At 44.1% G+C, this 16,317-nt stretch overlaps 1 protein-coding gene across 7 annotated transcripts in view; it reads left to right on the forward strand.

Moving 5' to 3' along the window:
• TEAD1 (TEA domain transcription factor 1) overlaps window positions 1-16,317 on the forward strand; it is a 274,281-nt gene that overhangs the window by 20,633 nt on the left and 237,331 nt on the right. The window contains exon 1 of one of the 7 annotated variants that reach the window (XM_070383951.1): window positions 6,034-6,052. The exons of the other annotated variants lie outside the window; for them this stretch is intronic. Within the exon in view, the coding sequence (XP_070240052.1) occupies window positions 6,050-6,052 (3 nt within the window). The 5' untranslated portion in view covers window positions 6,034-6,049. Of the gene's footprint in view, window positions 1-6,033; window positions 6,053-16,317 lie in introns of those variants that run through there. 7 annotated transcript variants of the gene reach the window in all.

The following is a 16,317-nucleotide window of genomic DNA, read 5'->3' on the forward strand; positions in this document are numbered from 1 at the left end:
CCTTTCCTTAAGTGGGACTTTTTTTTTTCAATTATTTATTTGCCTGCACCAGGTCTTAGTCGCGGCCTATGGAATCTTTAGTTGCAGCATGCGGGATCTAGTTTCCTGACCAGGGCTCATACCCGGGGCCCTGCTTTAGGAGTGTGGAATCTTAGCCACTGGACCACTAGCGAAGTCCCCGTAGGGGAGCTTCCTGATGATGAATGAATCTATAGGGACTTCACGGGGAGCGGTCAGAGGTACCAACTCCCGACAACTTTGAGAGCGGTTTGCTTTTCAGGGTGTGTGTGTGTGTGTGTGTGTGTCTAGTGGAGGAAAGAGAAGTCTGGTCAGAGGATGGGTGGAAATACTGAGTTGCAGTCTTCCTGTAATGGATGATTTAAGAGAATGAGTTCCACCATGAGCCCTTTATTACCTATTACTCACTGGTCAGCTAACCCTGAACTCTCCCTGGTTTGCAGTTGTAACAGTTAAATCTAGAACTACATGCTGCTTTCCGACTTTGGTTTTTTCGAGTCACCGCTCCAGATGCGCCTAAATTAAAATATTGCCGTGCTAAATCTATTTTTACATCTAGGAGAATGACATCTAAAAATAAACCTTATCCCACCTGTTTTTCACTTTTGGGAAGTTTGGCTTCCCAAGACTTGTGCTACCAAGTCACAGCCCACAGATCAGGCTTTTGATCACAGCTTCCAATATGAAGCTTCCACATTCTGCTTTTCCTGCTGTGGGTGTGATATTTTCATTGTTTCATTAGCCATTGTCCTCCTGTTTATTTTGCTATGAATATATTCATTTGTAAATAAGGGTGAAGCATGGGTTCAGAGTGGTTTTGAAGTTCCTGAGTCTTAGGGTCAGAAACATATTAAAAGTAGTATCTTATCCATGAATCATTAGATGAGTCAGTTCCTGAAACCACTACAAGCCTCATAGTTCTTGGCTACAAGCAAAAGCAGGAAATCCAGGCTTCAATAACTTCCTTTCCCAGTCCTGGCTATAGTCGAGTTGGTGGTTAGGTTCTGCTGCCTGCCTTTATAAAGCGGTAGGAAGATATATGTCTGAGGAACAAAGACACTCGAGTCAATTTACTGAAAGTGTTTATTATTTGTGGTCTTGCTGTGAATGTCAGGCTGCATTGGCATACCCTGCCCTGCACAGCTCAGGCCAGGCAAGGCGGCTGGCTGGTCCAACAAGATGCCCCCACAAATGCACGGGGAATGTTTCAGGGAGCTTTAGTTAGGGTCCAGTGAGTCCTCAGACCTGAGGGCATGCAAGCAGACGTTAGGGGCAGAAAGCTCTGGAGTCCATATGTATAGCTGAGTATCCACTGCTTTTGTTTTGTTTGCCTTGTCGGGAGACAGAACAGAGAGGAAGGGAGGGGAGAACACGCGAGTGCCAGCCCGCCCAGCTCTAGCCCGGCTCTTGATCTTGCTTGCAGTTTACTTCCTTATGTACAGGGTTTTTGTTTTTTTTTTTCTTTTAATTCCTTTTACAGTGTTTCAGGCCAGTCTTACTGACTTCAAAATCAATTTGATAACTCTTTTATTAAGTAGTGTAAAAAGTACGGGAGAAATGTGAAATGCTGCCTCCCAAAGTCATGGGTCTCCGTGCTCTGTGTTCTGTGTTTATTTATTCTCTTATGAGCAGCTTCCCCTCCTCTGCCTTGTCAAGTGGGCACAGACTCTGGTGTCTCTCTGTGCTTTTATGCTTTGCTTGTGAGTTTATGGACTTTTCCCGTCTTAAAAAAAAAAATCAAAGTGAGTGTGATGCATTTTCATTTATCAACGCTAATGTTCTTCCCCGATGTTAATTGGTGTTGCCTAGCTGGGGGGATTTGAGAAAGTGGGACTGAAACTAGACTTTTTTCTGCCAGTTTTACATGGAATCATTGGAAGCTCTGATAGGAGTCTAAAAATAGAGTGGATAGACAAATCTTATGAAAAAGATGAGGAAAGAGAAAAAAAAATGAAACCGTGAGCAGTCACTTTTTGGTGCCATCTTTTAACTTGAGCTTGTTTCCAATTCATAGCTGGCAATAGCTCAAAAAGGTCAAACTCTATTTCAGCCTTTATAAAGGCTAAAGTAAAAGGAAATGCAAAAGTTTGCCTGCCTTCTTAATGAAGCCTGGCTGATTCAGAGCACAGCCAGGCTGGTGGGTGCCACTTTGTTCTTACTTGTCATTTGTATTTTGTGTTTGGGTAATTCTCTCTTCAACTTCAGTCTGAGTTAAGAGGTTCTGATGAGCTTTTGAGCAAGTTGGACTCGTTTTGATTTCAGAGGTTAGACTGAAAGTCATAATATCTGACTTTGGTTTTCCAAATTTCAGGCTTGTCCAAAAAAACCCCCTTAGTCCTAGGTGAGTCTGTTAAGAAACCACTGGAAATATATTTCTCTTATTAATGTGTGAAGAGTAACTGTCTAAACTTGGAAGAGATTTTTTCCTTATGTTGTGAGAAATACAAATCCAATTATTTTTATTTGTCCTACATTGATCTGAGAGTTAACTTCTTTTTAATGTAGCTTTCAGGATGGGAGTGCAGACTGAAGCTTGAATTGCTTACCGTCTCTGGACCAAGTTGTTCAGGGCCAGGGATTGATTCATTAATTAAAATCAATGTAAATGGATTTGTAAGCCTCCTGTAACAGATTATCTTATTAGCAACCACACAGAGCAGCCCATGATCTGGGAGGAATGTGTTTGTTGCCCTAGGTGCAATAGACCTCCCACTGATGGACTCTTTGGGTCTACTTTATGAGAAACCCAGAGGCTTTTGTAAGGAAAGAGCCTTGCTTAACCTTTACAGTGAACAAATTCTTCCTGTGAAAAATGATTTTTAGTATGCCTGCCCCAGAAGGCTTTATTTCCGTGTGTGTGTTTCTCTACCATGACTGCTTCTCTCCCCCACCTTTACAGTCATGATTCAAGGACACTTCCGTGTATTGGCCAGGTTCGGCCCGTTTCCAGGCAAGATTCCCGCCAAAAACCCTCCTCTAAAGAGAAAAGGAGAAACCAGAAATAAATTCCTTTTTGATAACAACAAAGTGCTTTCTTTCCTCCGACTCAAGCGACCAACAGGCAAAGTACAAAGAAGACATTTATCTGTTATTTGAGGATCTGGCTTTACAGCTGTGCTTCCTTGGAGTGATGATAAGACAAGATGGTACCTTTGGAGAACCTTGTGGTTTTAACAAAAGTCAAAGTTCATGAAGCCGTTGTCATTTCTATTGTTTTTTGTAATTGCGCTGGACAGGTAGATATCCTCTATCCTTAGAGCAGCTCTCCCACCTCTTCTCTGCTGTCTGGATCAAAGGGGGATGTCTTACCCAAGCTGAGTTGAATTCTGTCTCCTGAATATTTTGGGATTGAGACAACAATCCTAGTTGGTCTTTGACGCTCACCCTACAATTCTGGGAAAAGTTAACAGAGGAGTCGCTGTGTGACCCATGGGTATACAGAAGCATGGAATGAAAACTGCTCTGCAGAGAGGAAAGAACAAAGTGGTTCTACAGAGGAGGAGATGAGAGATCTTGGGAATAGTCTCATTTCCGGATGGTTTTCCATTTCCTGGTTTCCATTTCCCATGAGGGCTGGCTGCAGTTCCTGATTCAGGGTCATTTGATAGACCCCTTGTCCTTATAATGAACCCAGGTTCCCCTACTCTTATGTGTTTTTTTTTTTTTTTTCCTTAGGTTAGTGGGAGTGGGTTTCTGTTAATTGAAACCAAATGGCTGACTAGTTTGCTGGGAAACAAGTCCTGTGTAGTGCTCTGGAGAGGCCCTCCTCAAGAGTGATAGCGCATGGCTTCTGCTTGGTCTGCAAGGCAGGGCTGCTGCCCTGGACCCAGTTTTCTAGTTTGGATTCTGTTTTGAGGGAACTAACTAGGTCAAAACAATAAGGGTTACCCTCCAGGGAACCTGTGTTTTAGACTGGAACATTTCAAGGCCTTATGTAGGCCTTTCTGCTGGCTGGTTTGCCACTCAGATTTAGGTAATGCAGCAGCTTGATTGAAATGTGGCAGGTAAGGAATTTTCCCAGTCATACCCCAGGGCACTGAGGAGTTCTGGGTGGTTGAGCACCTGGAAAGAGGCAGGCCAGGTGTGTCATTAGACCTGGGTGCCCTGCCTGGTGGTGCCACCCCTTCCTTCCTCCCCTCCCATTGCTGATCAATGTGGAAAGCATGCGCTCGGTGCCCTTTGGCAGATGCTTGGCAATGATAAATCCAGTGTGTATATCGTGCACGTGTGTCAAGCTCCCTCTGTCAGAGAACTTTCCAGGTTCAATGGATTTTATTAGCAAATGGATCAAATAGCACACGCCTCTCTTAAGACCAATAAGATGTGTGTGTGCCCCTGGGGGTGGTGTAGAGACAGAAGGCCTGCTTTACCGGCTCTTCCCCAGGCTGGAGGGCTGTGGGGGTGGCAGTGTAAATGGACAGGAAGAAGGCTCAGGTGAGACTTCACTTTCAGAAATAACAAAGGAGAAGTTGTTGAAGGGGAGAGGATTTGTTTTGGAAAACCCTTACCAGGTGGATTAGGAGACATGTAATATTTGTTGGCATCTTTTTCAAATTTGAAGCCATTTTTTGTTCAGGCTTGATACAACATGTTCTACCTGTGGGTCTTTTTTGTTTTTTCTTTTATTTAACTGAGAAAGTTTGGAGACTTCTTCCTTTTTTTTTTGATGTGTAGTTGATGTATAATATATAAGTTACAGGTATATAAGAGTGATTCACAATTTTTAAAGGTTATATGTCATTTAGAGTTATTATAAAATATTGGCTATATTCTCTGTATTGTGCTATATATCCTTGTAGCTTATTTTATACATGATATTGATGGTTTGTTTCTCTTAATCCTCTTCTCCTATATTGCCACTACCCCTTGCCTCTTTCTGCTGGTAACCACTAATTTGTTGTCTATATCAGTGAGTCTGTTTCTTTTCGGTTATATTTACTAGTTTGTCGTATTTTTTAGATTCCACATATAAATGAGATCATACAGTATTTGTCTGTTTCTGTCTGACTTACTTCACTCCAGGTCCATTCATGTTGTTGCAAATGGCAAAGTTTTATTCTCTTTATGGTTGTGTAGTGTTCCACTGTGGGCTTCCCTGTAGCTCAGCGGTAAAGAACCCACCTGCCAATGCAGGAGAAGCAGGTTTGATCCCTGGGTCAGGAAGATCCCCTGGAAAAGGAATTGGCTACCCATTCCAGTATTCTTACCTGGAAAGTCCCATGGACAGAGGAGCCTGGTAGGCTGCAGTTCATGGGGTCATGAAGAGTTGGACACGGCTGAGCAACTTCACTTTCACTTTTCACTTTCATGCATTGGAGAAGGAAATGGCAACCCACTCCAGTGTTCTTGCCTGGAGAATCCCAGGGACGGTGGAGCCTGGTGCGCTGCCATCTATGGGGTTGCACAGAGTCGGACACGACAGAAGCGATTTAGCAGCAGCAGCAGCCGCCGCAGCAGCGGTGTTCCATTGTGGGCTTCCCTGTAGCTCAGCAGTAAAGAACCCACCTGCCAATGTAGAAGAAGCAGCTTTGATCCCTGGGTCAGGAAGATCCCCTGGAAAAGGAATTGGCTACCCTCTTCAGTATTCTTGCTGGGGAAATCCCATGGACAGAGGAGTCTAACGGGCTACTGTCCATGGGGTTGCAGAGTTGGACATGACTTAGCGAGTAAATAACAACTACCATAACAGTATTCCATTGTATGTGTGTACACACACACACACACACACACACCATCTTCTTTAACCATTCATCTTTTGGACACTTAGGTTGCTTCCATATCTTGCCAATTGTAAATAATGCTGCTATGAACATTGGGGTAAGTTTATCTTTTTCAATTAGTTTTGTTTCAGATGCATGCCCAGGAGTGGAATTGCTGGGGTGACAGTGGATGAGATGGTTGGATGGCATTACTGATTCAATAGACATGAGTTTGAGCAAACTCTGGGAGACAGTGAAGAACAGGAAAGCCTGGCGTGCTGCAGTTCATGGGGGTCGCAAAGACTCAGACACGACTTAGCGACTGAACAACAATGGTAGTTCTGTTCTGTTTTCAGTTTTCATGTTCTACAAGTTTTGTTCATAGTGTTTAGTTTGTATATTTAGAAAGTGGAAACCCGGAGAATGTTTTTTCTTTTTTTTTTTCTTCTATAAATTGAGAAGAGGTGGGAAAGGGGGACAATGTAGATATTTATTGGGACATGGACATGAGGGGTTCAGACCGAGACACGTATGTTCCCTATGTCACATACCTAATAAAAAGCATCTAAATTTTACATGATACTTTACAGTTTAAACAGTTCTTTCAATAGCATAACTTACTTAAACCCTTATAACCACTTGGTTTGTGTAAGTGAGGAAATGCAGTCTGAGAGATCAGGAGGCTAACCTAGACTCACACAGCCAGTAAGTGGTTAAACAGTGACTGGGTGAGCCGTCACCAGGATGCCGCTTAATGCTTGTGGGCCTCTCTGCTGTGTTCCCTCACCTTTGTCAGCCTCTATTGTAACAGGAGAATATGTGAGGATAAGGCTGCAGTGAGGTGACGTGAGCACGGGGTTGAGGGGGCTGAGAGTGGGAAAGCAGTGGTTTTAAACTACAAGTTCAGACGGGTCTCTGCAGTATTCAGAGCTCAGAAAGAGCAGGAAAGGAAAGGACTCACAATCTTGTCCACTGGACTTCAAACTAGGCTGAATACCTTTGTCACCTCAGGAGTTAGAAAAAAAACGACTCCATTTTTTTTTTTCCTTTTTTAAATGCGTAAGACATTTCCCCAGTAATTTCAAAGACAGCCTTTTGCATGCAAATGGAAAACCTAGAAACCATAAAGGAAAAGTTGATAAATCTGATGTAAAATTAATTTCTGCATGGAAAGTTATGTAACAGGAAATGACAAACTGGGAATGAATGTATGCAATTCCCCCCATATAATGTTCTGGTCACATTCCACCAGTTTGGGTATAGCAGTGTCTCCCTTTTAGATCATTTTGGTTAGTTTTTTTTTCAACAAGGGAAAATAAAATATTGTTGCGGAGAACTTTGGACTTATATTCTGAAATCCCTTACTGAAATTCACATCACCTGTTTATTAAACCCTTTCATTTTGGATACAAATACCCAACTTGTGGGCTTACCAATGGTAAAGAATCCACCTGCCAAAGCAGGAGACGCAAGAGACATGGGTTTGCTCCCTGGGCCAGGAAGATCTCCTGGAGCAGGCAGTGGCAACCCACTTCAGTATTCTTGCCTGGAAAATTCCAAGGACAGAGGAGCCTGGAGGGCTACGACTGAGTGAGCATGCATGCATACAACTTGTGAGCACCTTGTGGACAGGATTAGAATCCTCCTTCATTTTTGTAACTCTTAACATCTAGTTGCTTGATGAAAGCTCGAGTAGTGAGAGAAAAACCAAACTCTACCATGTATTTTAAAATTGTTAGAAAGGTGACATTTTATGTGCAGAGTGCAGTGGGAATCAGTTTTGCATATGTTTTAGTTTCTGCTGGCTTTCTTAAAAGCCACACTGATCTTAAAAAACTTTCCCTTCTGGGATGGAAGAATTTCTAGAAATTGTATTTCTTGACTCACATTTACTTTCCCCTCACTCTGAAATGAGAAGTGTGGGATATTTGGATGGCGTTGGTCAGTCATTTTAAACACTGCTGCTTTGGCTCTCTAGTTTGTGATTTCAGGTCTATATTTGGAATAAATTGAAACTCCAGTGCTCTTGGAGGCCTTTAACACATTTGCTGCCAAGGGGCTTGGTTTTGTAGATTTTATTTAGTTCAGTTGATTGTTTTCAAAATAATTTTTCTTGAAGAAACAATCACAGTATCTCCACTGGTTGATTCTGTGGTCATCTCCTTGAGCTCCATTCGAGATGATTTGAGAAAAAGCAAGTCTGTCTCTTAACACATCTTTGCTATATAATCTACCTTTTGAGCAACAAACCATGGCGCTTCCCCATGATGACCCTGTTGTCCACCCCTTTTGAATTTGTGTTTGCTTCTTCATGTGGACAGTGTACACTGTTTGAAGAGTGTGTGTAAGCCCGTTGTGTTTTCTTTAATAAAACTGCGTTTATCCTTGTGTAGACAGATTGTGTTCTCTGAGTCTAAATTCTTAGAGAACACTGGGAGCTGTTTACTTAGATCTTTTTTCTTTCTTTAAATAAAGCGCTTCCTCTAGTTTATCAACTTTAAAACTGTTAAAAGTCAGCTGGAAAAGTTGGTTGCAGGGAAAAGGCCTTATTCTGAAGTGGTTTGAATTCAGTAACTGTATTTTGGAGGGAAGGCCTTTATGTCCCCATAAGCCATGTCAGACAAAACAAAACTGTAAAATAAGATACAGGCTAAGGTCATAAACCTAAATTAGATCCTTTTTTTTGATCTGGTAAGTCAGGTTTTGAGGAAAGAGGGAGGCTTGAATGCATGTGGTGTTGCTCTGTTAAAACACTTCACTGAGTTAGGGGCACAGTTGAATAATTGGAGCAGATTGTGGATTCTCATTGTCTTTGGGCTTCAAAAAATGGGGAGAAATTTCAATTCACTTTATGCCAGGGTCTGTGTTGGGTGGTGGGTATCCAGAGAAGGAGGAGGACCATAGACTAGTTAAAGGAACTTTGAGGAACTCCAGAGTAGAGGGAGGGAGAGAGTTGTGTTAAGGGGGACTATTCCAGTCTTCTGTGATGAATGGTGTGATGGGGAGGCGTGGTGTCTGCTGGAGAAGAGACATGGGGCTGGGGCTTCTGAGTTCCTTCCAAAGGTACAATAAAGAGAACTTACATAGGGAATGTGAGCTGCTGATCTCTATGGCTTCCTGGACTATGTGGACTACCCTTAACATGAAAAAGATGAGTTTCTGTAAGAAATCCTATCCAACAAGTGACAAGATAATGCAGGAGATAGAAACAAACACTTGGCTATAATGGAAGACCAACTTGCTGGAGGGCTGCCTGCTGAAACCTTGGGGGCTGGTCTTCTTGTCCCCATCTCTGGCTGACTCCAGAACCCTTCTTTTGATCTGCTTCAGATCAGATCAGAGCAGATCAGTCGCTCAGTCATGTCCGACTCTTTGCGACCCCATGAATCGCAGCACGCCAGGCCTCCCTGTCCATCACCAACTCCCGGAGTTCACTCAGACTCACGTCCATCGAGTCAGTGATGCCATCCAGCCATCTCATCCTCTGTCGTCCCCTTCTCCTCCTGCCCCCAATCCCTCCCAGCATCAGAGTCTTTTCCAATGAGTCAACTCTTCGGATGAAAAAGTAGCCAAAGTACTGGAGTTTCAGCTTTAGCATCATTCCTTCCAAAGAAATCCCAGGGCTGATCTTCAGAATGGACTGGTTGGATCTCCTTACAGTCCAAGGGAGTCTCAAGAGTCTTCTCCAACACCACAGTTCAAAAGCATCAATTCTTCGGCGCTCAGCCTTCTTCACAGTCCAACTCTCACATCCATACATGACCACAGGAAGAACCATAGCCTTGACTAGACGGACCTTTGTTGGCAAAGTAATGTCTCTGCTTTTGAACATGCTATCTAGGTTGGTCATAACTTTCCTTCCAAGGAGTAAGCGTCTTTTAATTTTGTGGCTGCAGTCACCATCTGCTTACAGGCTTTATAATCAGAGAGCTGGAGGAGATAGAGCCACCTGGTTTTTCCATGGGCTTCTTTTATCCCCAGGGCACCCCAGAATGGTGAATTCTGCTGTCAGCACTGGGGCCTGTCCCATGAACCAAACCCTGGGCGGGGTGTCTGGGAGGCAGGCAGTTCCAGATGTCACTGGTGCCAGCTTGCAGCTGTGCAGGGCAAGGATGTTGGAATTGATCCTCAGTCTTACTCTGGGAACGTCATGGACAAGGTTCAGCAGAGTATCTGTTTTTCTTTGGGCTCCTTCCCTAGCCTGGTCCCTCGTCACAACTCCCATCTGTACAGTTCGGTGGCCAAGTCCCTTGTCGTTTTTACTCCTCATAATGATGCTGAGTGTAGAAAGGGTAAGGAATGTTGACTCCGTCCTAGAGATGGAAGATTTGAGGCTCAGAGAAGTGCAAGGGTATATAAGGATCAGAGTCCAGCACAGTGTAGTCCTCTGAGTCTTTGCCAAGTGCTTTTATGGCTGAGCAGCCCCTCCAGCAGCACTTCTTTTCTCCCAGGCTGCAAGCCTTTCCTCCCGCTCCGAGTTCTCTTCTGTCTCAGACCGGTTACTTCCTTTCCATCTCCCTTAAAGCTGCTCCCATCCTCTCTTGTCTGGATTACTCTAGTCGTCTCGGAGATGATCTCCCAACTTCTGGGTGTCTCATGTGGTCACCGTCATTATCCAGTGATAACTTCTGTAGAAGTTTTTATTGGGGAACATTATTCTTACTGCTTTGTAAATTCATTTAGTGTCATAATTCTCTGAATTAGATAGTATTGTCATCCCCGTCTAATAGATGAGGAAGTAAGTAGAGGCACACAGAAATTAAAAACCTTGTCCAGAGTTACACACCCAGTAGGTGTCAGGGCTGGCTGGCCCCAGTGGCCCTTAGCCACTATGGCTGATCCTGGATTCTTGTTGCTCAGAAGCTTCCTCTTCCCTGCGTCGCTCATCACTCAGTCCAGAATCTCATTCTCCTGGGCCTGGTAGATGAGGCCCCCGCCGTGTGATTTCAGTATATCTTTCTAGCCTGGTGTCCTGCAGTGTGTCCTTCCAACAAATTGGATTTTCCTCATATCCCATAGGGGCTTCCCTGGTGACTCAGATGGTAGAGAATCTGCCTGCAATGCAGGAGACCCAGGTTCGAGGCCTGGGTCAGGAAGATCCCCTGGAGAAGGGAGTGGCAACTCACTCCAATATTCTCGCCTGGGGAATTCCATGGACAGAGGAGCCTGGCGGGCTACAGTTCATGGGGTTACAAAGAGACAGACAGGGCTGAGCGACTAACACTTTCACTTTCATATCCCATACAGGCTTTAGTCATGCCGTCCCTCTACCAGAAAAGCTTCCCTTGGCAGAGAAGCCTTTGCCACCCATGCTTTTTGTGACATTGTGCTCACTGGAATTTCCATGCCCAGTCCAGAGGGCATCGCCTGGCACCCTGGTTTGTAGGGCTCAAAGAAAGAGGAGCACCTTCTCCATCTGTCTTGTCTGTAAACCTCCTCCATTTCTCTGTGGATACTTCCTTCAGGAAGTCTCTTCCTTCTATACCAGAAGAAACCCTTACTTCCTTTGGCCCATCAATGCTTTAATACCACTTTCCCCATCCAGCATGTTTTACTGGCTTTTATAGGTGACCTTCCTCATGATCTATATGCTCTTTCAGGGTTCAGGATGTGGCTTGCACAGCTTTATGATCTCCATGGTAGTTTGCATAAAATAGACATTCAGAATGTATCTGCAGAGTGAGTGAATTCCGGGCCCCTGGGATTCAGTTACTGCATCCCTCGGAGAGCTGGGTGAGCAGTGTCCAGTGCGGTTCACCTGCAAGAGCAGCTGTGTATTGCATGGGCTCTGGGTTCTGCTCTTTATTGAATTTCTTCCCTCTTACAGCCAAGATCCTTCCCCTTTATTTCAAACCCAGTATAATGCAAATTTGTACAGCCATCTTATAAGCAAATTGGCTAAAACCCCAGGTATCCTGGAAGTCCAGTGACCTTGGATGTGCTTTTTAAAAACTGCATGGGTTTTAGTGCATGGAAAGAGTTATGTTAGAGGAACTTGATTCCTGCCAAGTTAGAGACATGTATTATATTTATCTTCTATTCTGGCTGAGTCGGCATTGTGGTTGGTTTGTTTGGGGAGCTCCCCTCCATGTACCTAGACCAGAGGAAGATGATGTATGTATTGGCCAAGCCTTCTGCTAAGCACAGGGAGGGTGCAGTGTGACCACTTGGTTTGGTATGCGGAATTTGCTGGGGGAGCAGCTCTTTGCACTTCACAGATGATTGAGGTGTCTGAGACCAGACGACCCAAATCGTACTAATCCTGCTGATGAGAAAGTCTTGCTGCTCCCTTGCAGCCTCCTGGCCAGCCACTCCCACCCACTGTTCCTCGGTTTCAGCCACACTCGACTGTCTCTTCTGGCTGCATGCCTTCACTTCCTCCTGCATCTACTGGGATATGTTCTTGCTGTCGTTCAGCCGGTGCTTCTCTCTAAAGAGAAGAATATGCAGCATTTCACAGAAGCCTTCTCGACTCCTGCAGGTTAATACAACTAAGGCTTCTTTCCCTTCTCTAGTTCCCCATCACCTCCCCTACTTTGCCTTAGCATTGATTGCATTGCCCTCTATATATTGGACCTACTCCATTCTCTCCCTCTGAGTCCCTTGAGGGCAGGAACTGAATCTTATCTGTGTATCCTGCCTGGTACACAGAAGCTCAGAGCGTGCTTGCACAAATCAAAGTATTTGGATGATATAGTCATAGTTAGCATTTGCCAACTGCTGTACCTGTTTGGTTAACAGAGGTGAGTTCTGGTGGTTGATAGTCACTCATTTTGGGTGTCTTCAGGTTACTTTTAAGGGTATGGAGGAATGCTCCAAAATAAAATATAATTAAGTGTATGTTAATGAAAACATACCCATGCATATGGCTTGTGAAGTAGACCTCCAGTGGATGTCTATGCGATGACTGAGTTAACACACAAGTGAGTGGATGAATGGAATGAGCCTCTGTCCTCTGGGAATGGGGAAAGGGTGGGAAGGGAGAAAGGGGCTGCAATCTTCACTGCTCTCGAAGCTGCACACGTTGCTCAGCTTGAAGGCTGAGTGAGGCAAGAGCTGAGCTGACAGAAACTCCCCCAGAACCCACATTTCTTCTTTCTCATCATTTCTGTTTTTGAGAACCAGCAGCTCTTGAGTATCACCTCGCATGTTCCTAGATCCCAAGGTTTTACCCTGTTCTTCAGAGTCCTAGAGTCCTACCACCAGATCTCAACATGGAACATGCACTGCAGCACCCGTCTTCACCTCACAGTCCTCCATGACTGTGACTGATATCACTGTGGAGTGATGCATGTGGAGAAGGACCGAATGCTCCCCCTGGTTAGTGAAATACGGGGCTGGGTGACTCCTGCTCTTAGGATGCGCCCCAGTGGAAGTGTGAATGGTGGCGGTTGTCAACATTTTGCCTGCATCTGTATATGTTTATCTAGGCAAACATGAGAAAGACCAGTTTTTTTCCACCACTTCTGACACACACACAAGTGAAGAAAATTTCATCTTCTATTGTGAGAACAATGGTAGCAAAAATTGCCAAAGGTTGGTTTGTATACAGCTGTTACCAAAAGTTGTGTGTTGTAAATATATACAAAATTCTACTTATTCAGTAGATAACATTTTAGAATGATGCTGTACATGTAATATACAGTGTGGACCTTATTCTACGACATTGTCTTTTTATTTTTATTAGTTACTTGTAATGACATGGGTAATAATTCTTAGAAGTTTACTTCTTCATGCTGCAGTTTGTTGACCGCTCAGGGAAAGGTTGAGCTCCAGATAATTCAGATGAGGCAATAAATCACTTTTTTACATTTGTTGACGAAATCCATTACCTAAATCTCTCAAATATAATTTGGTACCCTCGCCTGTATCTTGCTGAAACTTTTACAATAAATTGAATGAGCTCCATTAGGCAATATGGGTTTGTGTTCTCACTGTGCGTATTTACAAAGGCTGGTATAGAGTGTCAGTGATGAAATCGAAACTTAGTTTGAACTTAGTGTGCGAAATGAAATAAATTTGACTCTTGAAATTTTGCATAAATATCTGTCAGAGCCTGGTACCAAGCATCTGGAGATTTTCAGAGCTGACCTCAGAGAATGTTGAATTATGTTCCAGGATACGTTTTAACAGTGCTTTCCTCCACAAATAAAAGCCTGAATTAGTCAGTGAAACCACTCTTCAGCTCCCTCCAAACTGAACATTTCCCAGTAAGACATGTAATCCAGTTTGAAATAAAAATTTCCTATTGTCCTAAGTTTAGGCTTCTGGTTTAATTGTATGGATTCCTGAAGCTGTAAGGAAAAGGTTAAATAGGTATCACTTGAATTATTTTTGAATCAGGATTTTGTATTCCTGATTTATATTCTTTTATATTTTCTATATTCTAGGAAAAATAAAAGGGAAATATATTAGATGCTTTATTTGGAATTAAACTTACAATCATGAGAGCAGCCTCACTGTGTTTATAATAAATAATTACTATAAGAAATTCAAATACCACTTTTTGCCTATGTTATATTTTGGGGGAGTATGTAAATTTTCCTTTGACAGAGGGTGATTCTGCTGTTAAAAACCATTACCATGATGGAGTTCCCTGGTGGTACTGTGGATAAGAATCTGCCTGCCAAAGCAGGGAACACGGGTTCGATCCCTAGCCCAGGAAGATTCCAACTTGCCACATAGCAACTAAGCCCATGCACTACAACTGCTGAGTTTGTGCTCTGGAGCCTACGCTCCACAACGAGAGAAGCCACCACAATGAGAAGCTCTTGTACTGCTGCAAAGAGTAGCCCCTGCTTGCTGCAACTAAAGAAAGCCTGCACGCAGCAACAGTGACCCAGTGCGGCCGAAAATAAATAAATTAAAAATTAAACCAAACAAAACATCGCCATATTTTTAAAGCTGACAGTGGAGCTTCAGGGCAGCAGCCTGCTGTGCTGAATGAGAAACTTGTCATTGAACCCCTTTCCTCCTGGCTCCATCTAGGACCCTCAAGATCCTCTGGGGTGGCTGGACCAGATGTGACACTCTCCATGCACGTGCTCCTGCAGTTCCTGAATGCTCCAGGCTCCAGTGGGAGGGGCAGCCTGGCTGACCCCAGTGGAATCATGGTGGTCACAGCCGTGTCTCCTGACACTCCCCAGGACAGTCCTCTTTTCTCAGAGAAGAGCAGGTGTCAGCCCCATTTTATGCTGATGGGAAAGCTAAGCTGAGAAAGGGCCTATAAGATTGGCCCAAGGTTGTCCCTGGACCCTGACCCCAAAACTCTTTTTCACCAGGTGATTCCACACTTGCAGATCTCCCTCGCTGTGCCCAGGAGGAGAGTTGTCATTTATAAAACGTGTTAGCTCCAAATTTTTGGCTAGTTGGAGATTTTTCAGAAAGCTTAAGAAAGGGAAAGCAATAACAACATTTGCAACACAACACTTTTTTTTTTTTTTTTTTTAGCAGTAACATGCCAGCAGAAGACTTGTTTACTTGCGGTACTGTCCTTATGTGCCTGGATGTGCCTCTTGTTTTCTGTGGAGGAGACCAGTTGATGTGTTCTTTCGAAAACACTGGACCCGAGACCTTAGGATCACCCTTCCACTCCTTCTCACACTTTTTCCTTTGGCGGCCAACCAGCTGCCTGCCTCTGTGTGTCAAAGATGAAATCCCTCCCCTCAAGGATGTGCTGGAGCTGTCTGCAAGCCATTTTAAGGCACACGTTCAGTGTAGTGATGACTCTTGAATGAATATTCTGTGCCCCAGAATATTTCTGTGATTCTTCGCTGTCAGCTTAAACAGAAGTCACTAGACAGAAGCATGTTTCCTAAGGATCACAGTTGTATCACGAACACCCACAAGAGAGTTCACCGCTCAGAGCAACAGGGCGATGAAGGCTGAAGAACCCCATTGTAATATACTTTTAGAATGTGCCTACTGTTGTGTTTGTCTCAGCTGTCAGCTTCTCTCCCTCTGGCAGGGGCCCCTTCTCTACTTTAGAGCCATAAGTGGTCCCCTCCAGCTATGTATGCTGCGGGAAGCAGACATTAAGCAGGTTAGAATTGCAAATACATTAAGAACAAATTTCCCTGGTGACTCAGACAGTAAAGAATCTGCCTCTAATGCAGGAGACACAAGTTCAATCCCTGGGGTTGGGTAGATCCGCTGGGGAAGGGAATGGCTACCAATTCCAGTATTCTGGCCTGGAGAGTTCCATGGACGCTCCTGGAGAGGAGCCTGGTAGGCTGCAGTCCATGGGGTTGCAAAGAGTTGAAGGGAACTAAACAATTAACACTTTCTAAGAACAAACAGAGCAGAGTAATCACCTTAGTGATGTAACTAATCTTGGGGAGGTCGCCTGTGAGTGAAGCATAACTGCTGTGGCAGTTCCCAGAATCCCTTAGAGAACAAGAATAATTGAAGGGGATATCCATTCAGTACATAAAGGATTGTACCTGCTAACCCCGACCTTCCACATCCTCCCGCCCCCAACCCCTCCCCGTGCAATCACAGGCCTGTTCTCTGTGTCTGTGACTGTGTTTCTGTCTCATAGGTAGGTCCGTTCGTGTCGTACTTTAGATTCCACACGTGAGTGTGAGGAATCCCTGAGAAA

This window comes from Bos mutus, chromosome 15 (genome assembly GCF_027580195.1).
Source record: "Bos mutus isolate GX-2022 chromosome 15, NWIPB_WYAK_1.1, whole genome shotgun sequence".
In the NCBI taxonomy this organism is placed as follows: Eukaryota; Metazoa; Chordata; class Mammalia; order Artiodactyla; family Bovidae; genus Bos; species Bos mutus.